The sequence below is a fragment of the Lytechinus pictus genome, chromosome 19 (assembly GCF_037042905.1).
Source record: "Lytechinus pictus isolate F3 Inbred chromosome 19, Lp3.0, whole genome shotgun sequence".
In the NCBI taxonomy this organism is placed as follows: domain Eukaryota; kingdom Metazoa; phylum Echinodermata; class Echinoidea; order Temnopleuroida; family Toxopneustidae; genus Lytechinus; species Lytechinus pictus.
The window spans coordinates 5,884,905-5,911,884 of record NC_087263.1 but is presented as its reverse complement, the minus strand read 5'-3'; the positions used below and the strand labels follow the sequence as shown (position 1 = coordinate 5,911,884).

The window sequence follows — 26,980 nt, the reverse complement described above, 5'->3', positions numbered from 1 at the left end:
TAAGGTTAATCAAGTATTAGTGAACATCCTGCCTGAGTTTCAGGTCACATGACCAAGGTCAAAGGTCATTTAGGGTCAATGAACTTTGGCCAAGTTGGGGGTATTTGTTGAATTACCATCATAACTTTGAAAATGTATAGATCTAGTTCATGAAACTTGGACATTAGTTTAATTAAGTCCCACTGAATATCCTGTGCGAGTTTCAGGTCACATGACCATGGTCAATGGTCATTTAAGGTCAATGAACTTTGGCCGTGTTGGGGGTATTTGTTAAATTACCATCCTAACTCTGAAAGTTTACGGATCTAGTTCATAAAACTTGGACATAAGAGTAATCAAGTATTACTGAACATCCTGTACGAGTTTCAGGTCACCTGACCATGGTCAAAGGTCATTAAAGGTCAATGAACTTTGGCCGTGTTGGGGGTATTTGTTGAATTACCATCGTAACTCTGAAAGTTTATGGATCTAGTTCATAAAACTTGGGATATAAGAGTAATCAAGTATCACTGAACATCCCCTGTGAGTTTCAGGTCACAAAACCAAGGTCAAAGGTCAGTTAAGGTCAATAAACTTAGGCCATGTTGGGGTAATTGTTGAATTGCCATCATAACTTTGAAAGTTTATAGATAGAGTGAATGAAATGTGGACATGGGTGTAGTTGACAAGTCTTAAGTCACCGTTCAAATGTCATTTATGGTCAATGAACGTGGTATTTGAATATGTCATTATATGAATGGTGTTTTTGTGAATGATTAATTTATAGTAGTTTTCAAAGTTAGCACTGCTGGGATATTAGAATTGCGTAATGCAGGCGAGACTGCCAGAGGCGTTCCACTTGTTTGTTAATTTATTTTGTTTTTTTACCTTTCTACACCTAATGCGTACAAAGAATATAGGTCTTACACTCTAAACATGAAAAATGAGAGGTTTCTTACCAGACCGATCTGGTGGCAACTGCAATATCTTTCCACGCTGCGTAATATAAAAGGCTTGACCCTTGACTCGCTTCATTATGACGTAGCTACAATGAGCTACATTATGAGACACTGTTTTGTAGTAAAATTTATAGAAAATTATTATATAACAAATAAAATTTACATTTTAGTTTAAATGATTATTTAATAATAATTATTTACAACCAAAATGTAAATTTTAAAATAGGCCTAAAGCAATTGTGGGATTATCAGAAGACCCCAAATCACTTTGTTTTGTAGAAAAATTTATAGATAATTATTATTTAACAAATAAAATTTACATTTTATTTTAAATGATTATTTAATAGTAATTATTTACAACCAAAATGTAAATTTTGAAATAAAGCAATTTTTGGATTATTAGAAGACCCCAAATCAATTTTTACACATCTGTAAGAAGACTGTTAGAAATTAAAAACTGCCAGGATGCATGTTAGATTTATTATATATATATATATATATATATATTATATCTATATTATATAGATTTATTTATTAGCGCCGTGGTGTAGCGGTTCTGACTCTCGCCTTGTAATCAGAGGGTCGTGTGTTCGAATCCCACCATGGCCTAGCGTCCTTTGGCAAGGCGTCAATCCACAATTTGCCACTCTCCACCCAGGTGTTCAATGGGTACCCGGTAGGATGCGAAAGCCTATGTAGTATGCCTAGCAATTGAGTCTTAGAACTCTTGTTGGAATGCTCCCCAGGAAGTGGAGAAGGTGCATACATTGTATGCGGGCATGCAAGGATCCGATGACCAAGGTAATAATATATCTGTAAAGCGCTTAGAGCCGTCGTTCCGATGTGTTAAGCGCTATTTAAATGCGGAATATTATTATTATTATTATTGATTGGATCTTCATCATCATCATTAGACACTAAATCTGTTATCTGCTATTTTTTCATCTGTTCTTAACTCTGTATGATATAATCTTTTTAATCCTCTCACAGATGTGCATACTCCAATGACTGGGACTCTGGATCGCCATGGCAACTGCCTTCCAGCGTGAGCTCTTCTACTCTGCCGGCCTGCTCGCTTTGGTCTTCGCTTGTTACTCCAACTCCCTCACCTGTGGGTTTGTCTTTGATGACGTGAAGGCGGTCGTAGAAAACAGAGATCTTCATCCAGATTCCTCAATCTTTGATCTGTTTTCAAATGATTTCTGGGGAATGCCTATGAATAAGGTAGAGAGTCTTATTTTTTTTTTTACTTTATGTGGTATGCATAATGTGTGGATGATGGATGCAGGCATTGTAGAAAAATTTGATAAACAAAAACAAAAACGTTTTGTTATTTTCTTTCAAAGGTTCCTTTATTTTCCCTATTTTACCTAACAGGAAAGGAGTCACAAGTCGTACCGTCCACTGTGCATTCTTACTTTCCGTCTCAACTATGCATTTGGAGCGTTGAACCCATGGGGTTATCACCTCGTCAACGTGTTGCTGCACTGGGCAGTGTGTGTTCTCTTCTTGAAAGCTGCTAAAAAGATGATTGATGAGGAGAGCAGTGTGAACGCAACTCTTCTGTTTGCTGTACATGCCGTTCACACTGAAGCTGTAAGTTTGGATGGATGGATGGAAAGATAGATAGATAGATAGATAGATAGATAGATAGATAGATAGATAGATAGATAGATAGATAGATAGATAGATAGATAGATAGATAGATAGATAGATAGATAGATAGATAGATAGATAGATGGATGGATAGGAATATTAATCGATTATTTACACACTCTACCAAAGATATTGGAAACATAACAGTAATCATGGTCCATGTTTTGATCAATCTAACAACAAAATGCTAAATGTGCCCGGAATTATGAATCCTTGAATTGCATTATGATAATGGCGTAGATAGTCAACGCTTGGTTTCCATTTTGGCAATGCCCTAATGAATGTATGTTTGACCCTCTATTTACAGTAGCTAGATTTACCTGAAAAATTTGACTCAGTTTTCTATTTCATATGTAATATGGTAATGCTGTCAGATTTTCATTGCTTGAGCAGTTCATGAAAATGAAGGAAAAATGGCAAATATGGGTGTCATACAGGTCTATTATGTATGTTATCAATTATCGTTTTCTTTTATTGGTATTCTTATTATGTTTCAGGTTACTGGGGTTGTTGGTAGAGCTGAACTTCTGTCCTCTGTTTTCATGCTGTTAGCGTTCATGGCTTATGTAACAGCATCTGAGACCATAAACTCAACGGGTAAGGTTTCCAGTGGGTGTTTCATAAAGCTGTTCGTAAGTTAAGAGCGACTTTAAGAACAACTGGTGATCCTTTCCTACGCGCTAAACCACCGCAAATGAACATTTTGTTGTATATCATTTACCACAAGAAAGGATCACCAGTCGTTCTTAACTTATGAACAGCGTTATGAAACGGCCGCCAGGTTCTGAAGAGAAACAAGAACAATCTTGTTACAATCATAGACAATTTATCTGTATCAGATGAAGCTAAATTTCTTATATATCCATTTAACCCTCCCCCCCCCCCCCCACCCCCACCCTACCATATCACTCATGACATCAGGAGAAATCAGACACTCTCCAAATTTTTATTTTGAATGATGAAACATTGGGAAAGCACACAACAGGGGGAAAATGGGGGGGGGGGACAATTTTGCCCCAGAAATGCTCAAAAGAGCCCTAGAAAATTCTCATTCACTGCAATAGTAAAGCTTATCCAATGTTTTATATTTATGCATAATAGGTATTTAGGTTGTGAAAAGTTGCCCCTGAAAATAAAAATAAAAATTCCATAGCTCAGAAGAAGGAAAAGCTCCAGAAATAAAGAGGAAAACTGAGAGTATGGAATAGTGATGGCATTCTTTTAAGGCTGCTAATATTACATTGTTATTTACATTTGATGTGTGTTGTGGCTCAGTGGATAAGTCTCCGGACTTTGAACCACAAGGTCTGGGGTTCAAATCCCACCGCAGCACTTGCGTCCTTTGGCAAGGCCACTCTTCACCCAGGTTTAGTAAATGGGTACTCGGTAGGAATTAATTACTTGAGTGCCCGATCATGGTAGCCTGGCTAGAGCCGGGTAATAGTATGCAGTGCTTATAAACATTTGTATTAAGTGCTATATAAATGTTGCATATTATTACTTTTATTATGGCCAAAGTATAAAACCAAGTGAGAAGAACATTAATAAATTGTTAATTCATTTTGGTGTTACCTCTCCCGGTAACCTTTTTATCTTAATTGTTTTTTTCTTCTTCTTTTGACCATGTGAATATAACTGTTTTGTGAAATTAAGCGAAACTTTAAAATGTCATATGATTTCTTATTTTACATCCGATTTTGATGAAATTTTCAGTGTTATGCTTGTTGGATTTTTCTCTTTTTTTATTCGAATCAACTTTTTGTTGGGGTGGACTTGTCCTTTAATTGTTTTTATTTTTTCATCTTCTTCTTTTGACCATGTTATTGCATTTTAATGGGTTTTTGTATCATTTGACAGACTGGAACTACATGACCTGGTCAATTTTGCTTATTGCCATGGCAACCATCTCCAAAGAACAGGGAATAACAATGGTTGGAATATGTTGCATCTATGAAGTATTTTTTCTTCAAAAGGTGAGATCAAATATTTTTAGAGTTTTTACCAAGTCACATGCAGAACAATGATTTTTTAAATTAAAATTATGAAAGAACTGATGTTTGTATGGGTATCTCTGTATAAATCAAATTATTTTATTATATTTAATTATTTCAGACCACATGAATATGTCTTGCATAGGTGAATTTCGACTTAGAGGATGTTATTGACACATCTTTTGCACATTTTGGTCTGAGATAATGCTTTGAGTTAGGCGGTTAATGGTGATATAGAAGGTCGGCTTATACAGAGTCTACTGTGTAAAGATTTCTGGGTTACCAATGAGATTCACTCAGAAAGGTTATTGGTAGAAATATGAACTGGGTCTCCCTCTTCTTTTTTTTTCTTCTTATTCTCATCCTCCATCTCCTCTTTCCTCTCGTTCCACCCCAATCTTCAGAGATTAGTGGTAAAGTTATGTTGGTTCTTTATGTGGTATGATAACTAATAATGATATATGATACGATTTATAATAGCATGTAATGCACATTTCTCTAAGCGTATGTTATTTAAGGGGTATAAATTTGATTTCCTAGATTATCCTTTTTTTTTTTTACTTGGTTACACATGGGTACCTCTTAAGTCTTCAGGTGGTTTCTCCCTTTGTTTTTCATTCTGGTATCTTCTTCTTTTTGTCTTCTTCCTACAAGAGTAATTTCATTAAATATGTATATTCCATCCTCCTGTTACCTTCCTGGAATTATTTTTCCTTGTTTTCTAGTTAATATGAGCAGTTGTAATGATTTGCCTTAAAATGATGAGGTTGGATGATTGTTTATTCTATGGTATTGTCCAGAAGATAATGTATTTTTAAAAAGTCCTTGTATTTATGTTACGTCCAGTTCTCTCTCAAGACATTCATTCAACAATCCAAGTCGAGAACTGCTAAGGCCTCTCGAAGCGCATCGCCCAACTACCAGGCTGTTTTGAGGGCTGCTCCAAGGTTATCTTTCCTTATCGCATCCTCGGGTCTTTTGCTATGGGGACGGATGAGCATCATGGGGGCAAAGTTGCCCTCCTTTACCAGGTTAGGAAAGATTATTGGAAGATAAGTAAACGGTCATATCCTTTTATTTCCTTACTCTTTGAAGCAGGGAATCTTTAAAAATGCCCCCTCATACCCTTGTAATGAAATTGTTTCTTCAAAGAACAAATACAAAAATAGAAAGTGTTTGATCTTTCAGTATCACTAAGTAAACAGTCCTGCTATATTGAATTGTTTAATGCAGGCAAGACTGCCAGAGGTGTTCCAAGTGTTTACATTTCAATCCTCAAGATCTACAATTATAGTATGTATTCTATTCTATGATGCATGCATTGTATTTGACTTTATCATTTTATATTATATTTTTTGTATTTTGTTAAGGAAGAAAGAAATCAATTCCTTATCTAAATTTCAATTCATATCTCCCAAGGTTTGACAATCCAGCTGCCCTTTCTGCCTTTCCAACCCGTCACCTGACCTACCTCTACCTCCTACCAATCAACGCTTGGCTCCTCCTCTGTCCCTCGACGCTGCTCTGTGATTGGACGATGGGAACCATCCCCCTGGTGACCTCACTCGGTGACCCTCGGAACCTCGTGACTCTGTTACTGCTGTTGTGTCTCGGTCTACTGGTTCTGTATGCAGTATTTGCAGAAGAGTCAATCTCTTGCCAACTTATAATGGTAAATGGAATATTATCATTATTATTATTATTATATCAAAGGGGAAGTTCACCCTGAAGAAAATTATGTTGTAAACATAGCAGAAAAGGTAATAAAAAATATTGGCGAACGTTCAAGATGAAAAACATTATCAGAATTCTAAGTTTTGCTTTTGGATTTGTGATGTCATAAACAAGCAGCTGCCCCATATGTTATGCAATATAAAATGCATGAATTTCATTTTTTAATGTTTCCTGATGACTTATTTTTGTTTTCTTTTCATGATCGGGTGTGAAATGATTTGTCTATTGATATACAAAAGGTACAGTAAAAACCGCTTTCAATTTTCTGAGAAAATGACTTTTCATTGATTTTTTAACATTTGCTTTGTAGAAATGCTGCTCGCATATGACATTACAAATCAAATAATTTAAACTCAAATAACCTTTTAATTCTTTTATGGATTTTTCTCAAACCTTCTGCAATGTTTTTTTGTATTATTTTTTCTGCTATTTTTACAATAGATTTTTTGTTAGTGTGAACCTTCCCTTTATAAGTTGTCATTATCCATTACATGGGTGTCGATCAGTATTCTTGGTTGGGGGGGATGATGACACAACAGTTCTTGTGGATGGGGATCTTTCAACATTACCCCCACTAAAATCACAAGTTAGGACATTTTCGAGTGATTGATATGCATGGTGTTCTTGGAAATTCCTTCATTGTTGTAGTGTACTGTACTTATATAATTTTTTTTAAAATTCAATTTGTGTTACAAGTAAGCCTATTCTAAACTCATACGAAAGAAAAAATGACAAAAATTACCTGGAACATGTACATAGTGATCTGTTGATTGAGCATGATGTATACACGGGGGCATCGATCCATTTTTCAGATTGGGGGGGGGGGGCAAAATCATGAATCAACGTTCCAAAGACGCTCGATCATATAAAACGAACAAACTCACCCACACACCCCCACACATAGGCCTATATTTTATATATATATATATGAATCATGAGAAAGAGACACATATCTCAACCTCACCAACAATGCGAGCGCAAAGCGCGAGCTGAAATTTTTTAGTATGACATGAAAACAGGAAAAATGTACCTGTTTAGGTTTGCTTGTAGTAACTCATGAGGAGCATAGATACATGTATCTCACTAGAGAGCGAGCTAAAATTTCTTTATATTCTGACGTGAAAGCTTGATATTCTAAGCACTTTTGGTACCAATGATTAAGATGGGTATCTAGAATAACAATAGATGCGAGCGCAAAGCGTCAGCTGAAAATTTTAATATTTCGATCTGGACAAAAAGACAATTTAATGGACGCTTTTAATAAAGAACAAGATATATATCCAACAAAAGATTATTGCAAATCGAAGCGGGAGTTCTTTTGAGGTATAGAACTGAAAACGGGACATTCTATTCACCTATTTAATCATAATTTTATATTCCGATCTGAAAAGCAGACATTTTGAGCACGATTTTAGATCAAAATCGAGTTGGTATCTTAATCTCGCTTGCTGGTTTCAGTGTAGCATTACAATCTTATTTTATTTTTAGTTGCACATGCAGAATTATTGGGAGGGGGGCAAAACGATATGTTCCCCCCAAATATTTTCATTGGTGGGGCTATTACTCTAATAGCTATATGGTCATTCCTTAGACGATTTATCTTGCCACCCTTTTACTCCCGTTTGTTTTTCCACCCTTTTGAAATCATTGATTTATTAAAATTAATTCATTCACCACTGGTGGGATGGAACACCCTATCAACAAAAGTTGTTTTTCGTTGGGGTCCTTTTATGTCATGTGTTAAAAAATATCATATACATAAACATTTCATTCTTTTTCATCTTGAACTTCCACCCATCTGTTTAATAGTCCTGAAAAAGAATGTTTTCATTTAATAACAATATACACAAATTGCGAGGGAAACAAACTGATTGATGGCATACTATAATCATCACTATAATCATCATGATCAAACTTTTCATTTTTTCATCATCATTATTATAATTTTTCTACCCTAAATTATTGGGGGGGATGATAATACAGGCCATCCCCCCCACTTGAAATATTGGGGGGGATATATCCCCCCCCATCCCCCCGTGATCGACACCCATGATCCATTATCTGACAGTTTCCACAGTGAGAGTCAGACACCTGCGATTCTGACCCAATCAAAACCAAGAAGACAGACTACTGAAGTCTGGGGAGCGTTCAATGAAAGGTCTTGTCGGCTGTTTTATCCAATAGTTACCATGATAACAGTCAGATATCAGTCAAACACCTGTGCTTCTAAGCCAATCAAGACCAAGAAAAGTTGTCAGATCTGACAACTTGTCGGATGAAAAATATTATACTCTGTACTTATACATGTAGCTTGGGAAATGAATATTACACCATACCATGTGGAAGCATAGGAGGAAAGGAATCTGATAATTACCTCCTAAATGTTATGTTCTTCAATTACTTCATAAGAAAATCATCCATATTACCATTTGTCAGCCCACCTCCCCCACCAAAAAAAAATAAAAAATTATAGTAATACTAAAATAAATAAATAAATGAATAGATAGATAGGTAGGTAGATAGATAGAAAGATAGAAAGATAGAGAGATAGATAGATAAAATAAATAAATAAAATAAATAAATATATACAAAATTAGGGGTGGAAAAGAAATTTTATTGTAAATCCCCATTGTATTTGTAGGCATCAGTCAGTTGTGGGTAGTCTGTTTACCCCCAGATAAATTCCCAAATTAAGAATTCATCGATGTGCATGGTTATTAGGGCCATGATTCAGATTCTCTGCCTAACTCACATTCTATAAACTATAGATGCATTTCACAATATAGACAAATTATTTTCATGTTCGTTTCACATTTCTTCAACATCTAATAAAGATTGCAATTTATGACTAATTGAACTATTTCAAGCAAAATATCTAGAGTGATCCTGATACATTCATGTTACAGATTTACGCCCTTATTCATATACATGTACTAGCTTGTGTAATTAACCTAAAAACATTGATTTTTGTGTTCATTTCTCAGTTCTTCGACATCTAATCAAGATTGTGTGTTATGAATATCGAACAATATTTTTGTGTATTGAAATATTCACAATTTTCTATATCATATGCAAATCTAACTGCTTGATATTTTCCAGGCTCTATCATTCCTTGTCTTGCCATTCCTACCAGCGAGTAATCTATTCTTTCCTGTTGGGTTTGTCGTCGCTGAGAGAGTACTCTACACACCTAGCATGGGGTATTGTTTACTTGTCGCCATAGCGATGGAGAGATGGCAAGCAAATGGGTAAGAATTAGATATCATCAAATATGTTTTAACGATACAGTAAATACCAGTTCTGGTAACGATCTTAAAATGAGTTCAAACAGAATCCAATGAAATTACAACCAAAGTGTTTGAATGTATAAGTAAAAAATATGTGCCAAGTGGCTCTGGAAGAAAATGTGTAATTGCTGAGAAATTAGCAAAATAAGCACGGAATTCCATTAAACGTCAGGTATTTTTTGAAGCAATATTAATTTTACCACAAAAGTAACTTTTATGCAACGAGCCATGGTCAGCTTAGGAGATAAGATATACTGTAATCCCTTTTAATATCTCTCCACCATAAAAACATTCAAGGGTCATCTAAAATGAAAGATATTAGATATACTTTCATGATTAATCTCACAAAGAAAAAAAAAAAACCAAGGACATCCATGTCTTATCAAACATGTCTAGGTTTCTATTTCTCTTAAAGATAAATACCATTTGTGGTATAACAATCTCAAAATGAGAACAGAATCCAATAAAATTACCATCCAAGTGTTTGTATGTATAAAGCAAAAATATATGCCAAATGACTCAGGAAAAAAATGGGTAATTGCTGAGAAATGAGCAAAATAAGCACAGAATTCCATAATATGTCCGGTATTTTTCCAAACAACATTAATACACTGTCCTACATATGCGTTTTTGTGTAAGTGATCATCAGAATTATTGGTTTTGAGCTGAGATTTCATGATTTCACAAAGATAAGTTTTTTTTAATGTAACAGAACTAGATCTATGATAATATGGTAGCATTTAACCTTGATTTTAAAGACTTTCTCTTGAAATAATTCTTTGCTGCAACTTCTTTCTTTTACCTTTAATTATTGCTCTCTGCAGTGGTACCATAAAGCGTGTCATCGGTGTCGTCTTTGCCGTCATTCTGCTGTTGCATGCCGGGAAAACTATACAGAGGAATCCTGACTGGTATGTGACATTTATTTTTCTTTTCAGTGTTTCATTCATCATATATAAATGATGCCCATCATTGAGGGCAATAGTATTCAAATATACCAGGCTTTAAGTACATGCAAGTATAGTGGGAATTATTTGTCTGAGGTTGGACTGGCATTACTATTTTTCACGAGGGGCGAAGCCCCATGGGAAAATAGTAATTTTGCCAGTACAACCAAGGATGAATAATTCCCTCTATACTTTTGAAATAAAAAGCCTGGTATGTTTGTTTTATATCCTACATTTAATAAGTAAGAACAACAGATCTTGATAATCTAGTTCTTGTACACGCAGTTTGTCTTTTTTCAATCTGAACCAAAATATTGATAATGCGCTTCGCTGACTGACCTACTTTTCCTGAAGCTACGCGCTCAGCGGAACGCGCATTTGTGCCTGCATCCGAGAGAATGCGTGATCTGTGACGTCAATGATGGAATATTGCATTATTCCATCATTGATGTCATGGAATAGTAATTTTTCTACTGTGGGTGTGTCATTTTCAACATCATCGCAAAATAGTGAGAATATGTTTTGTCACATGATGCTATATAACCCTAAGAACCCCCCTCGACATTTTTCGCGATAAATCTGCCGCTCGAATTTTTTGACCGCGTCACTCGCTGACTTTTACTTTCAAGTCTTGCGCAACTTTTGAGACCAAAATTGTGACCCCTGGGTACGTGGTTCAGAAATTACACAACATTTCGTAAGTGCATGCAGACCCAAAATTACTCAAAAACGTGAATTTGTGTACCAATCCAATGCAAATAGTGTTTTTAGCTAAAATTCATAAATGTACCATTATTTTTCCTTTTACTGATTAAAATCAATTAATTCCATCTTGTTTATAGTCAAAATAATGTCCCCGACAATTTCCATTGAAAAAACAATAAAAAACAAAAAGTCGAAAAACAAAGAAATACATAAGAAATTTAGAAAACAATAGAATACATAAGAAAATAAATGCGACGTTGAAATTTTTGTAAAATAAATTTGATCAGATGCCTATCTAGAGTATGTGAAACAAAAATTAGCATTTTAGGGGCGTTATTTTATTAATTAGAGCAAACTTATGATTTTACGCATAAATTAGCATAATTAATGAGCAATGAGATTTTTCGCAAAATTTGATATTATAGTTTTGTAGATAATGCCATGGGTAACGCGCGTGCCGATTTACGTCGCGATCGCGCAATCGACGGCCGAGATCATAAGGGGGGGCTGAATCAGCCCCCCCCCCCCCCCCCAGTCTTCTTAGGCGTCAAAATTGCCCAGTATATTTAGGGTTAAACCAATCAGCATAAATGATTTAATTTACGTAGGATATCATATAGATTACACACAGAAGGTAGTAGGATCCTTGGTTGGATGATACCATAAAAATGTTACTAATGACCAGTTCTATTGGCTGGTCGTGAATGTTGAATGAGGATGAGTTATCAAATAACAGTGATCCACATCATTGTCTTATAAAACAAATAATGGACATCATTTTGCTCTGGCATTAGAATAAATACACACACTTGCTAAATTTGTAACAGTCCAATGCCCTTCGCTGTGCCTCAGGAATGTTAGAACTGTTCCATAGCTACCTCGTGTGTCTAATTCTTACTAATGCCCTTCATGCTGTGTATTATTTTTATACTATTGACCAGTTATGGTTTGGAAATTAGGATGGTTTATCCACATCGCTTAAAACAGTTTGCTCAGGCATTAGAATGTTAACACACACTATTTACCGGTAAAATAGTCCAAACGCCCTCAGCTATGCTTTGGGCATGTTAGAACTGTTCCAAAGTTACCTCGTGCTGGTAATTTGAATGATATCATTTGTATTATACAGTGCGTCCCAGAAAAAAGGAAACCGGGATTCCCATGTCTTTTTTCTTCAAAGACAAATAATTTAAGATATTTCATTCACATAATCATATATTTAAATTATTCCTCTTTTGATACCTAACATGAGACGAACACTTCATGCATTAATGAGCAAGACGAGTTTGAAATTTTAATGTCAAAACGAGATTGCGCAGAAAAATTTGACCAGATTTGTTCGAGATACGACAACCGTGCTTATTCGACGATTAGCTCATTTGCATGTCTTTTGTATTCTTTGTTTAGATTCTCTCACTGATCCTTAAAATGAGAGTGGATTCAGATTCACACGTGAGTTTCTGCGCAAATCGTTTCTGATATGCCTCAATATTGTTTGTAAGCTGCCATGCGTGAACGGTTTGCTTGGTTGTTGGTTTCAAATTCGAGATGAGATTCCACTCTTGCAATGAGTATCAAGTTTACAATAAAAACATATTTAATAATTTTGAAATCTATCTCAGAAAACGGGTTTCCTTTTTTGTGGGACGCACTGTATATGTAATTAGATCTATGTTATATATGTATTTGACGCACAGGATATATTATGAATGCCATCTTGCAAATTGACTAAAGTGTGAAATCTTTAATAAAGAAAATAGAGGGCTTTATATGTTTATTTATTTTATGTCACCTATTGCAGGAAAGATGAATATTCACTGTTCACCTCTGCACTCAAGGTTACGCAGAACAATGCTAAGCTGTGGAATAATGTCGGTCATGCCTTGGAAAAAGAGAATCGCTGGGAAGATGCGTTCACCTACTTTAATAAAGCTGCAACGTGAGTGTCTCCATAAATGAGAAAACCTTTTTTTATGCGTGGATAATGACTGTATGTGGGAGTGAGATTTGCAAGTCAGATACTAGATGATAGTTTTCTTTCAGAATATAGATAAATTATCAAGTTTAAATGAAAAAAAAGACAAACTGGGGGAGCTACTAGGAGGGAAAAGGTATGATTACTTACCTTTATGAAGGTTATTCCCTTGAAAGCGAAAATGTGAAGTTCTCGATTTACTGATTGATACATCACAATTGAAAATTAAGTTTGATTATAAGCTTTCTTAAGTTTTACTCTTAAAGCATAACTATCCCCTTGAAATCAAATCTGCAAAGTTACACATTTAGAAGTTAAATAGATTACAATTGATATTGAATTTGATTGATAGGTATTCCCTTAAAAAACAAACAGGTGATGTTACACAGTTAGAGGTTGAATGAATTACAATTAAAATTGAATTTGATAGAATACCTCATAGGTTTTGCTCAAGTGAAACCTTCATTATTCACTTTAAAAAGCCAACAGATTACGCATTTACAAATGTAATCAATTACAGTTGAAATTAAATATGATTGAATGTTACAAAATATTCACTCATACAAAACCATAGTTATTCCCTTAAAAATACATGAAGTAAAGCATTTACAAGCTGAATGAATTACGATTGATAAATCCTTTTGAATGAAAGCATAGTGGATCAGCAAATTTATATATATATCCACAAATCTGAAAGGATATTGACATTTACTGCAGGCAGAAATCATTTCCTATCATTTTCACTTGCAGTGTACAGCCGGATGACATCGGGTCATGGATCAACGTCGGTAGAACGAATCGTCAGCTTGGTAAGCTGGAGGAGGCAGAGACCGTGTACAGGAAGGCAATGAAGTTTATGCCTCAGCCAAGGAAAGGGGAACAATATCTGGCCCAGATTGATCCAAACCATCTGAATGTCTACCTTAATCTTGCTAACCTGATTAAGAAGAATGAGAGCAGGCTTAGAGAAGCAGAAGAGGTAAGGTCAATTGGGATATCACTGGTATGAGGAATATACAAAGACGAATATTCGGAGCAGGCTAAAACTACAGACTCAGGAGCATGAATAGTACCATGCTCCCTCGTGACATTGGTCCTCAGGAGAAGGGTCCTATTGATGTTCCTTCAATTTGAATAGGTTTAGCCAGATCTTCAAGCATCGTAGTATATTTGTATAAAATATTGTAGATCTAGACCTGGTACATTTACATTACATTACATTATATTTACAGCTGAGGCGGATACCGGCGCTATACAAGAACCCATCATCATCGCATGTTAAATCACGAAATGTAAGCTGAACTTATCATCCATTGATTTTTTCTTGCAGCTTTATTTGAAAGTGATCAGGATGCGTCCTGACTTTGTAGAAGCGTACATCAATCAAGGGGAGATTCTCCTGAAACGAGGCCAGTTAGACGAAGCGGAGTCCCTCTACCAGCAGGCGGCCAGGTTAGACCCACTCAAAGCAGATACACACTACAACGTAAGTCAGATTGCAGGATGATCTGGGGGCCTCTCACAAAACTTGCATTCAAACACAAGTCATAGCAATCAAGCGCAAGTCCCAAATGTGCACTTCTGATTGGTTGAGAATCAAGTTGCGAATTGTGTTCAATCTCCTGATCATTGTATCTTAAAGATTAGATACTGATCATTGGGTGAGTTATTGCAATTGATCACACATAATCATGGGCGGAAATCCAAGGGGGGACGTGTCCCCCCTACCAAAAATAGTAGGGGGGACACAATATCAAATGTCCCCCCTACTATTTTTGTCTCGCCTGCATAGCAGAGCGAGACTATAGGCGCCGCTTTTCCGACGGCGGCGGCGGCGGCGGCGTCAACATCAAATCTTAACCTAAGGTTAAGTTTTTGAAATGACATCATAACTTAGAAAGTATATGGACCTAGTTCATGAAACTTGGACATAAGGTTAATCAAGTATTACTGAACATCCTGCCTGAGTTTCAGGTCACATGACCAAGGTCAAAGGTCATTTAGGGTCAATGAACTTAGACCATGTTGGGAAAATTATTTTCAAAATCTTAACCGAAGGTTAAGTTTTTGAAATGACATCATAACTTAGAAAGTATATGGACCTAGTTCATGAAACTTGGGCATAAGGTTAATCAAGTATTAGTGAACATCCTGCTCGAGTTTCAGGTCACGTGACCAAGGTCAAAGGTCATTTAGGGTCAATGAACTTTGGCCAAGTTGGGGGTATTTGTTGAATTACCATCATAACTTTGAAAATTTATGGATTTAGTTCATGAAACTTAGACATTAGGTTAATCAAGTACCACTGAATATCCTGTGCGAGTTTCAGGTCACATGACCTGATGACCATGGTCAATGGTCATTTAAGGTCAATGAACTTTGGCCGTGTTGGGGGTATATGTTAAATTACCATCCTAACTCTGAAAGTTTATGGATCTAGTTCATAAAACTTGGACATAAGAGTAATCAAGCATCACTGAACATCCCCTGTGAGTTTCAGGTAACAAAACCAAGTCAAAGGTCAGTTAAGGTCAATAAACTTAGGCCATGTTGGGGTAATTGTTGAAGTGCCATCATAACTTTGAAAGTTTATGGATAGAGTGAATGAAATGTGGACATGGGTGTAGTTGACAGTCTTAAGTCTCTGTTCAAATGTCATTTATGGTCAATGAACGTGGTATTATGTCATTATATGAATGATGTTTTTGTTAATGATTATTTTATAGTAGTTTTCAAAGTTAGCACTGCTGCTATATTAAATTGCGTAATGCAGGCGAGACTGCCAGAGGCGTTCCACTTGTTGGTCTTTTATGATGGAGAAAAATGCATCATTCACATTCGAAATAATACATGTATTTTGGACTAAATAACCTTACATTTTGAGTGAAAACCTTTGTTTTTTTTTGCTTGTCAAGTTTTCCAGAGTGAATAAAATAAGATGAGGGGAAGACTTGGAAAATAAAAAGAATATTTCATGTCACTATATAAAATTTTCGCTCACACTTCGCGCTCGCATTGCCTGTTAGATGATTTTTCAATATGGAGCTTATACAGTGCGTATCAAAAAAAAGTTTACACTTTGAAAAAATCCTGTAAAATTATACACTTGTAATATCCTGAAGATTTTTCCACATTTGAACATTGGTACAGATCCATTTAAGCAAATGACAATATAACTGTCGAAAAATATTTCTGCTTGAGTGAGCACCACTTACTTTTGAAAAGTTAGTGAAAAATGATTTGCGCAGAACTTTGAAATAGTTATGCGAATAAAAGTAGACCTTAATCATGAAGAACAAGTGGAATTTAGCTAGTAAAATTGATTTGAAGATATCTTTTACCTTTCTTGACTTGTTTCTTTGCCCAAAACACTTCAAAAAGTGCATTTCACCCCACCCCACTCCCCCACACATCGAGGCCATCGTGACGATATTTGCTTTACATTGAGCTGTGATTTACATGAAATGGCTTAGGCTTGATTTTCATTTTGTTAATCATTGTCAAGCTTGGGAAAAGTGTGGAGAAACAAGTATTAAATGAAAAATGAAATGTAAACCCACTTTAAATGATAAAAACTTAGTGAAAAAATGCCGGAGATGTCTGATATAAACTTTTGTTCAGATTCAGTTATGTCCTCAGATCCAGCTGGCACAAAAAGGGTAAAGGTTGTGCTTACTAAGTGTTGAAATTTCAATTTGGGTGGCAAAATTGTTACAAAATGCTTGAATGTATCCGTTTTATTTCAATTGACTAAAAGTGCAAGGGGAATGTATGAGAAATGTTCAGCAGGGTAAGTTTGATTTTGCCCTTTCCCCTTGACACAGCGGTGAAAACAAGCATTTCTGCGCAAACAGATTTCTGCGAGCTTTAAAAAAATGGACAGTGCTCACTCAAGTGTAACATTCCGTCAAAACTTTTACTTTCATTGGATAGATGAGACCCAAACCCAAGATTATATGTGAAAAAATTACCCACATGTTGTATATTTTTTAATTCCCAGGGCTTTTTCAAAGTGTAATTTTTTTTTTGATATGCACTGTAGATCAAGTTTGGAAGTCAATATACATTATACATTTCACCTCGGAAATCGAACTTTCATTATTTTGTGTGATTTACAAACTGATTTTTCAAAAAGTGCTCTGTAAAAGAGACAGCTTTATGGTCTGAATATTGACATTTTCTACTTGCACTGAGCGCTTGCAAAATTCGATTTATTCAGAACCTATTATTTTTGTGTATTCCATTTAGTATTGAAAAATATCCCTTTTCAAGTCTGATTGTCAAAACGTAGCAGGTAGCGCTACTCGCATTTCGATTGGCGATTTATGTATGTCTCAATATTGATTTTCATGAGAGCTTATCAAAGATTTTGGCTCGCGATTTGCGCTCGCATTAATGGTTAAAAATATTTTAACTGATGCATTCTATTCATAATTACTAAAGTGCTTGAAATGTCCAGTTTTCAGGCCATAATATCATCAGATTTCTCGCCCTCATTAGGCATTAATAAATAAGATATTAATTTAATGATCCATATCCACCTCACAATTTTCCTACAAAGTGCTTGAAATATACAGACAAAATTGACTCTTTTTTCAGATCGGAATATCAAATAGTTTAAGCTCGCTCCGCGCTCGCTGATAGATGTGTAGAATGCCGAGATTCTAGGTCTAAATCTGAAACACGCGCATGTTTATTCAGATATTCAACTTGTTCTCTATTTCAATCATTATCCAGTTTTTATCCATTATTAATGTAGAAAGATCCCCTATTACTCACACTTTTCATGATTTACAAAACATGAGTGGAGTGTCCCGTTTTTAGGTCTAAATCTCGAATTCTTCTGCTCACGCATCAATTGTTTAGTTATATAGCTACCCTGTTCACGATTGCAAAAATTGATTAAAATTTTCGATTCTTTTTGTAGAAATGTCAAAAATTTTCAGCTCGCGATTCGTGCTAGCATTATTTGATTGTTGAAATATGTAACGTCTTCATGACTAAGTGCAAGCAGTCCTTAACAAGTACCTTTTCGATCGATTCAAATTAAACGTATAAATGGTATATGAACGTTTTCTGGCTGCATTTTGGACTCGCATTATTAATGTAAGGACCGGGTGTAAGGAAGACCCCCAATTACTCAACCTTTTCATGTTTTAAAAAACATGAATAGAGTTTCTCGTTCTTAGGTCTAAATCTCAAAATTTTTCGCTCGCGCTTCGCGTTCGCATCAATTGTTTAGTATTATACCTATTATATGTTTAAGTTTTACAAAAAGTGCTTAGAATTTCCAGTCTTTGGGTAAAAATTCAGCTCGCGCTTCGCGCTCGCATTATTTTGATTGTTGAAATATGTAACGTCTTCATGGCTAACTGCAAGCAGTCTTTAACAGGTACCATTTCCATCAGTTAACCTCTGCTCGCACTTCGCGTTCGTAGTAAATATTTATAGTTGTATATACATCTTTTTCAGGATAACAAGCATTTCCCAGAATGTTCAAATTTTAGGAAAAAATACACAAATTTGCCCAAAAAATTATGCTCGCGCTTCGCGCTCGCATTATATAAATAAGGACAATGATATTATACATTTATGTTGATTTATAAGAATAAAGCTAAAAAGTGACCCTGAGGACTACTCCTTCAATGAAACAGACAAAATTACCTTCAAGCGGCCGATCGGGGATTAACATTTGGCTGAAAACATTTTTCGCCCCCCCCCCCCCCAATTGGCGAAGGCTGGATCAGCCCCTGTTGTCCCCCCTACCTTTCGGGACAGATTTCCGCCCATGCACATAATAGTAAATGATGGAATCTTTAAAAATATTCCTTGGATCGATGGCCGAGTTTTATGTAAAAGAGCCTGATGATTAGTCTAAGGATGATGTTTTATAGCTGTACAATTTGATTTGATGCTTAAGATGGTGGTGATGATGATGATGACGATGATGATGATGATGATGATAATGATGACAATGATGATGGTGGTGGTGGTGTTGATGATGATGGTGGTGATGATGATGATGATGGTGGTGGTGGTGGTGGTGGTGGTGGTGATGATGATGATGATGATGATGATGATGATGATGATGATGATGGTGGTGGTGGTGGTGTTGATGATGATGGTGGTGATGATGATGATGATGATGATGATGATGGTGGTGGTGGTGGTGGTGGTGATGATGATGATGATGATGATGATGATGATGGTGGTGATGGTGATGATGGTGGTGATGGTGGTGGTGTTGATGATGATGGTGGTGGTGGTCGTGGTGTTGATGATGATGATAATGATGATGGTGGTAATTATGATCATACTTTACTGATGATGACAATGACAGCGATGATGATGCTGGTGTTAAAGAAGATGATGAGGAGATTCAAGAGTTATTTGTTTCTTTTCTCTCTTAATCTCTGCTTTTGCATAGACTTTCATTGCAATAAATACATACTATATGCCTTATTGCACAATCGTGAGAGTAGTGATGGTTGTGATAGTGTAACTGCTGTTATTGCTACTGCTGCTGATAATGAGAGTGACTTATGTTAGGGAAAATGAGAAACCTTGAAATAATAATAATGATCTTACTGATGATGATGAAATTTAATCTTTTAGCTGGGAGTTGTATCGATGAAAAAGGGGCAGAAGCCCAAAGCACTCAAACACTTTGATCGGGCTGTTGAGATAGATCCCCGTCACAAGATGGCGCTATACAACTCAGCGCTCTTCATTCAAGAATCTGGCCTTGCTGCTCGAAGGAAAGATGCTATAAAAAGGTATGCTACAACTACCATTTATTTCAATTTAAGTGGATAAGAATGTAAATAAAAAATGTTCCCAAATAAATATCTCAGGTAAATTATTTTATCGTAAGGATCTTGTGGCATCGGGTATGTGATTTAAAAAGACACTGTTGTAACTTAACCCTGCTTTAATTCCAGACTATGGTCCATTTAGTGCAATATCAATATTTTCATGAAATTTAGACATGACACAACTTTAATCTTTTATTTGCTACCACCGGAGCTGTCAGTACAAACCATAATCTAGCTTTATCAGTGCTGAGAGAATACCAACCCATTAGTTTGATTTATTTTTTATCATACCTGTTTTATTTTTTTTAATGTAGGCTGGAGAAGGTGTTAGAGATTGACCCACAGAGTGAGATGAGTTACTCAACATTAGGAATGCTTACATTTAGCTTTAACTCATTTTATAACGCTAGGAGATCAACCCATAGGTTCTCATAGCAACCTATTTTTTCTCATACCCTTTTTTGTTATTTTTTTTATGTAGGCTGGAGAAGGTGTTAGAGATTGACCCACAGAGTGAGATGAGTTACTCAACATTAGGAATGCTTGCTGTAGATGATGATGATAATCAAGCAGCCCTTCAGTATTATCAGAAAGCACTTGAGGTATCTGATGATCCTTAGATTTGTTAAAACAACCATTCTTACATCTCTTTTGAAAATCATTTTCATTTATTGATATTTCTTTAAGGTGTATCCAAGGGTTCTCATAGTTTGGTTGAAGTTCTACATTAGTGGAAATCGCGGAGCTTTTGAATGTTAAACAGGACGGACGTAAATCTGTAATGCCTTTAAGAGGCTCTATAAAAGACATCTCCTCTCTCTTTATGATGCCTAATTGTAAATACGTTTAATTGTTAATATCCCTTTCTTTTCTCAGTTTAAATATCATTGATTATATACACTGCAGAGAGCATGTTACAGGTTTTGCTGTGATTTCGATACTCGGACCTTTGTCTGGCGCTAAGCGCAGGTGAATCTGTTCACCCGACGGGAGCGGCTGCATATTCATGATATTTCTATGGTGGTGTGTGGGTCGCGTGCTTTGGCTGTTGCTACATCGGGTGTTTATGCTTGACTTGGTACCGGCTTTTGTGTGCGATCTGCATACTGCCTGGTATGTGCATTGTCTCCCGGCGGGTGGATGGAGACACTTTGCGGAACCTGTATACATGTAATCATGACTGTTGTGCGTTTTGGTGCATCCAATTCATCAAGCCTTATTGGCTTTTACGGGTGCACCCTTTCCATTATTTTTAAATTATATTTCGTACTTTATTATTTGTATGCTATGTATATTATATTTCCTATTTGTATCGTTTTAAACAATTTGATATTTCCATTTTTTACTTGTACATATGTATTTTTAATGGAAATAAATAAATGAATGAATGAATGAATGCTATTCAAGTTGGGGACTTGGATCAATAGATTATCCTCCTCCCTCCCCCCCCCCCCCGAACAATAGCTGTGACGCAGGGATTTACGCCAGTGTTAAAAAGGCTTTTAATTGGCAGAAAATTCTACTATTATGTAAACAGCATAAGTACAGATTCATCACATTCATTAAAAAAAAAATTGAAGTATTTTTTTTTAGCTTGAATACCACTGTGCGAGGTCTACTGCACCACAAGTTGAGTGCCTGCTGTTAATTGAGAACCTCTTGGTCCCGTCTTACAAAGAGTTACGATTGATCCAATCAATCTCAGCTATGGAAAAGCCGCAAGATCAACATCTAAAATGCATGTTTGTTCAAAATGTTTTCTAGATGATGAAAAATTTAAATCCATATTTTATTGTTCGAAATAGACATGAAATTAAATACTCCGAAAATTTGCTTGCCCAATTTGATCATGGGCCTGGCAGCCGCTGTGCAGTGCCAGATCGACCAGGCTCTATCCCTTTAATCGTTAGACGCCAAACAGGGTAGCACCAACTCCCATCTTTTAATGTCTATTGGTCTGACGTGGCCGGGGTTTGAACTCCTGTTTGTGAGACGGACGCTCTCCCAACTGAGCCAACACACCGGTGATATGATGTATATTCATACATTCATAGTTTTCTTGAAAATTCAGTGTGATTCTATTTGTTTACAAAGGATATTGTGCAAATTTCCTGAAGAAAAAAATCAATGATGACATTGATGGATTTCCTTGTACTTGAGACTGATTGGATCAAACGTGACTCTTTGTAATTTGGGGCTTAGGTATTCAGCAAAAATTTGCATTCAAGTGGTCCCTGAAACATGATGTAAATATTTAGTTTAAAAACATGAAATGCTAAAGACATAGTAATCAAGCGATATAAAGTTACACTTCTTGAAAGGTTCAGATTCCTATATGAAGGACTTTGATAAGAAATTGTTTACAGTAAATCGCTTGTTTAACAGTGCACATAATATCAGGCATACAAGGTCCTTGCTTGTAAATATCGTATTAATAATATCTGTTTATAATTTATTTAAGTCAATGCCCGATTTGTATTTGACTTCGTTTTCTTTTTTGTTTATTTTGCTATTACGTTTGAGGCCGCTACCCTCGTCAAGCACTGCTTATGGTAGCGGTCCCCAGCATTTTTTTTTTGTCTACTCAACAAAGTACAACTTATAATATTGCAAACTAATACTATCTATATACATTTTTGCCAATTATTATTTGTATTTATTTTTGTAAAAAGAAATGTATCACTATTATTTTTTATGTTGTACATTACGTTTGTTAATAATTTCTGTTGGAAAAAAATGCTGAAATAAAATCAAATCAAATCATATATTTTCTCCAAGTTAAATAAAGCAATGTGACAGTGTACAGATCATTTTATTTTTTACCTTCATAATTCAACATTTCTTTGAACCGTTCCACTTCTTGTTCTTAGATCAACCCGTCTTCCCGTCATGCCCTTTTCAACGTGGCTTTGATTCATTCAGATGACAAGCGCCCTCTACAGGCCAAACCTTATTTAGAAACTCTTCTCCAGGTACCGTATCCTAGAAGAAAAGCCAATGTGATTTGAAAATGCATATGAATCGTTTATTTGTCAAAAGATTAATTCTTTAATCTTTAAGCTTTTGGTTCTATTATATACTGCTTCGCTCTAGCGTTCTAGTCATTCATGTGATTTTACTCCGATGAGTGCATGTCGAAAAACTTCATTATGTCAGTTTTTAAGGCTATCTTACAATTTTGCGGTACCAAACACTTGTTTTAAAGATTAATTGCTTATAATGAGTCAATATTCATGTATAGTGAAACTTCGATGTGATATATTGTAGTGAAAAAAAAAATACTTCTACATCTAAATGTAGAGTTGAAACAGAGGGGATAGTGGTCAATATCAAAGAATTATTGAATCTATGATGACATTGTTTAAAAACAATAATCACAATTTTGTATGACCTGCCATTTGAATCTGCTGCTAATTACTTTGATTGGCATTGATGGATGAATTGGTTGATTCTTCATTCATTTTGTTCATTCTTTCATCAATCCATTTATCCTTCCTTCCATCCATCCATGCAACTTAGCCTAGGGGTATATTTTGGGTCAGGGGGGTAGTATTCGCCCTCTGCTGATGTGTATCATTTCCGTTGAAGAATCATAACCTAAAATCTAGGTCTGGAGGATTTTAGAAAAAAAAATTAATCTGGTGTCCCATTTTCATTGTATTTCATTGTATTTTCCTTTCTTTTTTAGTACCATCCAAACCACACTAAGAGTATGCTTTTGTTGGGTGACATCTTCCTGAATTCCTTTCAAGATGTTGAAAAATCTAAACAAGTAAGTATGAATTTTATCAAATTGAAGATGTCATGAACTGTGATACAGAATATGAGAAAAAGTTTCTTCACAGTGTCCCCCTTAAGACTTAGATACCTCTTGGATGGAAGGAAGTTTAAAGGTAAAAGACAGAAAGTGCAGCAAACAATTATTATTTCATGAAAAAGTCTTTTAAATCAAGGTTAATTGTCAAGATATTATCATACATCTAGATCTGGTACGTTAATGTAATCTTATCTTTGTAAAATCATGAAATCTTAGCTCAAAATCGATAATTTTGATGATCACTAAACAGAAAAATCATATACGGGACAGTGTATTAATATTGCGGTGAAAAATAGCTGACGTTTGATGGAATTCCGCGCTTATTTTGCTCATTTCTCAGCAATTTCGTATTTTGTTCCAGAGTTATTTGGCACATATTTTTTATTTATACATACAAACACTGGTGGCAAGTTCATTGGATTCTGATCAAACTCATTTTGAGATCGTTACCACAACTGGTAGGCCCTATTTATCTTTAACTGTTAAGCCACAAGTGTTGCACCCTTGGAATAGCTTGTGCCATCACATAGTGTTATTGCGTAAAGTTGGTCACTCGCGTACCCTGACCATTCAAGAAAAGGACCCCCTTAATTCCAGAAACATTATTGCATTACACTCTTCACAAAACATCAGGTAAATTGGACAATACTAAGGTATATTTGACTGAAATTTTCAAAAAATCTTCGGGTAAACTGGACTGACCTCATTGGAGACAAGGTAGTAGTGTGCATCCCCTGACCAATGCGGTGATGTGTATACCACACACAAAGGAGAATTTATGCATGATTTAGTCAGTCTTAAATTTTTGTGAATCGCTTCCAGATTAGTGAGGTTTTTGGATGGAATTCCAAAAGCACCTGATTTAGCGCTTTAGACTTTTGTGTTGCTTTGCTTTCAGTTGAAAAGCTCTGTATTCATAGAGTTAGTAATAAAAGTTGTGGTTTAGAATTGTGATTTGTCTATGGATGGGCAAATTTGTCAGAAAAACAGTCTGAAGTTGTCTTTGTGATTTAAAGGCGATCTATCAATAGATGATATAACAAAAACTCTTTTCAAAACAATTTTCTTTTATTTTTATCTCTTGATTATATTTCCCCATCAGCTGTTCCAGCAAATAGTGGACCTAGAGCCGTCCAACATACAGGCCCATCACAACCTCTGCGTCATTCTGGTCCAGAGGGGTCTCCTCAAAGATGGTGAGCGATGTCTGCTGGACGTCCTAGACAGGGCGCCACACGCAGAATTCGTCCGGACCAACCTGAACATCTTGAGACGGAAGATCAAGGAGAGGTCATCAGCGAAGCAGGAGACGGGAGCAGGAAGCGATCCAGGGGTAAGGTGACAGATCGCCTGAGACAGTATGTCTGAACCAACCTGAACATCTTGAGACAGAAGATCAAGCAGGAGACAGGAGCGGAAAGCGATCCTGAAGTATGATGACAGATCACCCGAGACAATCTGTCTGAGGGGGCGTTGCTAGAAAATATTTGCAATCAATTGCAAAGTCACATGTGATAGGATCAATTTTAATTAAAAGCAATTAAGTTATTTTTGTTGATGCAAGAAGCAGACCAGGTGCCCGTTTCATAAAGGACTTCAACTGTTGTAACTTTGCCATAATGGAAACTACCATGGTAATAGGCTCAGCAGCCAATGGTAGTTGCCATAATGGCAAAGTTACAACAGTTGCAAGTCCGTTATGAAACGGGGGCCCCTGCAAGCAATCAATTGCATATTTACAATTAAAAGGTTTGTAACTGATGTAAGGACCTCAAATTGACTTGCAATCAATTGCATGTTTCTTGCCATGCCCCATTCGATTCCAGTGTGCTTTGTTTCTAAGCTTCTTTCATGTCTTCGGCGATAACCTAGGATAGTCTTTCACCAAGAGCAAAACAAGGAGGAAAGCTTAAATGGAGAGTGCTTGTAGAACCTTATAGGTTATAGCTAGAACATTACTACTTGCCAATTAACCGTACATGGTTAGTACTGCAGTATAATACTTATCATAATTTACAATATTTATGAAGGAGTTATCACTAAAATTTCCCTAAGTGCTTAAGTGCTTAGTCATACGCATCAGACATATTGCTGACGTTTGGTTGTAACATCATCAGACAGTGTATATAGTTATGAGAAACTGCCACAACAGAACAGAATGTGCCTTTGATAAATGTCATTTGAATGAAAAAAATTGTGTTAAGATATTGCTATCTTGTACTCACGATCTCATATGTCATTTGAATGAAAAATAATGTGTCAAGATATTGCTGTCTATCTTGTACTCATGATATCTTTACCATATGTACTTTATAAAAGATGCAACTGGTACATCATTCATTTCATCTATTAATAGCCCTGTTGCAGCCCCCCCCCCCCCCCCCCGAAAAAAAAAAATTTCATGGGCTAGTGTTCACGACCTTCTGCCTAAATCTGCAAATTGGATATACTATATTGGATATATCGTCCTGATCCCCGGTGGGTGTTTCATAAAGCTGTTCGTAAGTTAAGAGCGAATTAAAAAACGACCGGTGATCCTTTCTTGTGGTAAATGGTATACACTAACATGTTCATTGGTGATGATTTATCACGAAAGAAAGGATCACCAGTCATTCTTAAAGTTGCTCTTAACTTACAAACAGCTTCATGAAACGGCCCCCAGGTGTAATTTTTTTCCCTAACCCGTTGTGTATAGAAATAGAATCCATCTTACAAAGTGTTTGAAATACTAGTGACGCATATAATTGTATTCAAGTGGTTCTGCATTTCTGTGATGTGCTTTGCCTGAAATTGACTCTGATCTACTTTTATTATTGAATTTATTTAAAAGCGATGTGTATTCAATATTTTATATCAAAGTAAATGTACTATATAACTTTTATTATTGAATTTATTTACAAGCGATGTGTATTCAGTGTTTTATATCAAAGTAGATGTACTGTTTAAATATATCTTCTTTTTTTTGTAGTAATATGATCTCTTGTTTTATGTGTACTTGCATATGAAATATGCGCTTTTGTGTGGAAATGTATACATTAGGCTATGGAACCATCAAAATTACATTGTTATACTTACTGAAATTGTTGTGTTGTAATTAGAATCCTGTAATAAGGAA

At 35.8% G+C, this 26,980-nt stretch overlaps 1 protein-coding gene across 2 annotated transcripts; it reads left to right on the top strand.

The window, feature by feature from the left end:
* The first annotated feature begins 1,926 nt into the window (after positions 1–1,926).
* On the top strand, positions 1,927–26,244 carry LOC129282641 (protein O-mannosyl-transferase TMTC3-like). Of its 2 annotated transcripts, XR_010296590.1 has the most exons (17): positions 1,927–2,162; positions 2,316–2,534; positions 3,092–3,191; positions 4,452–4,567; positions 5,432–5,616; positions 6,005–6,257; positions 9,419–9,567; positions 10,431–10,517; positions 13,060–13,197; positions 13,984–14,212; positions 14,564–14,719; positions 19,849–20,009; positions 20,530–20,650; positions 22,919–23,020; positions 23,737–23,820; positions 24,968–25,440; positions 25,552–26,244. XR_010296590.1 is itself a non-coding variant. In XM_064113855.1 (16 exons), the coding sequence occupies exons 1-16, from the start codon at positions 1,965–1,967 to the stop codon at positions 25,205–25,207; spliced, it is 2,538 nt and encodes an 845-aa protein (XP_063969925.1). In that variant the 5' UTR covers positions 1,927–1,964; the 3' UTR covers positions 25,208–26,244. The 2 variants fall into 2 exon arrangements, 1 of the variants encoding a protein (XP_063969925.1); XM_064113855.1 differs by having other exon boundaries at positions 24,968–26,244.
* The last annotated feature ends 736 nt before the right edge of the window (positions 26,245–26,980 follow it).

Excerpts from the sequence above, each read along its gene's own strand:
- LOC129282641 (XM_064113855.1), top strand. The coding sequence starts at position 1,965 with ATGGCAACTGCCTTCCAGCGTGAGCTCTTCTACTCTGCCGGCCTGCTC. Across the intron at positions 10,518-13,059 it reads ATACAGAGGAATCCTGACTG|GAAAGATGAATATTCACTGT; the intron begins GTATGTGACATT and ends CACCTATTGCAG. Across the intron at positions 14,213-14,563 it reads GGCTTAGAGAAGCAGAAGAG|CTTTATTTGAAAGTGATCAG; the intron begins GTAAGGTCAATT and ends TTTTTCTTGCAG.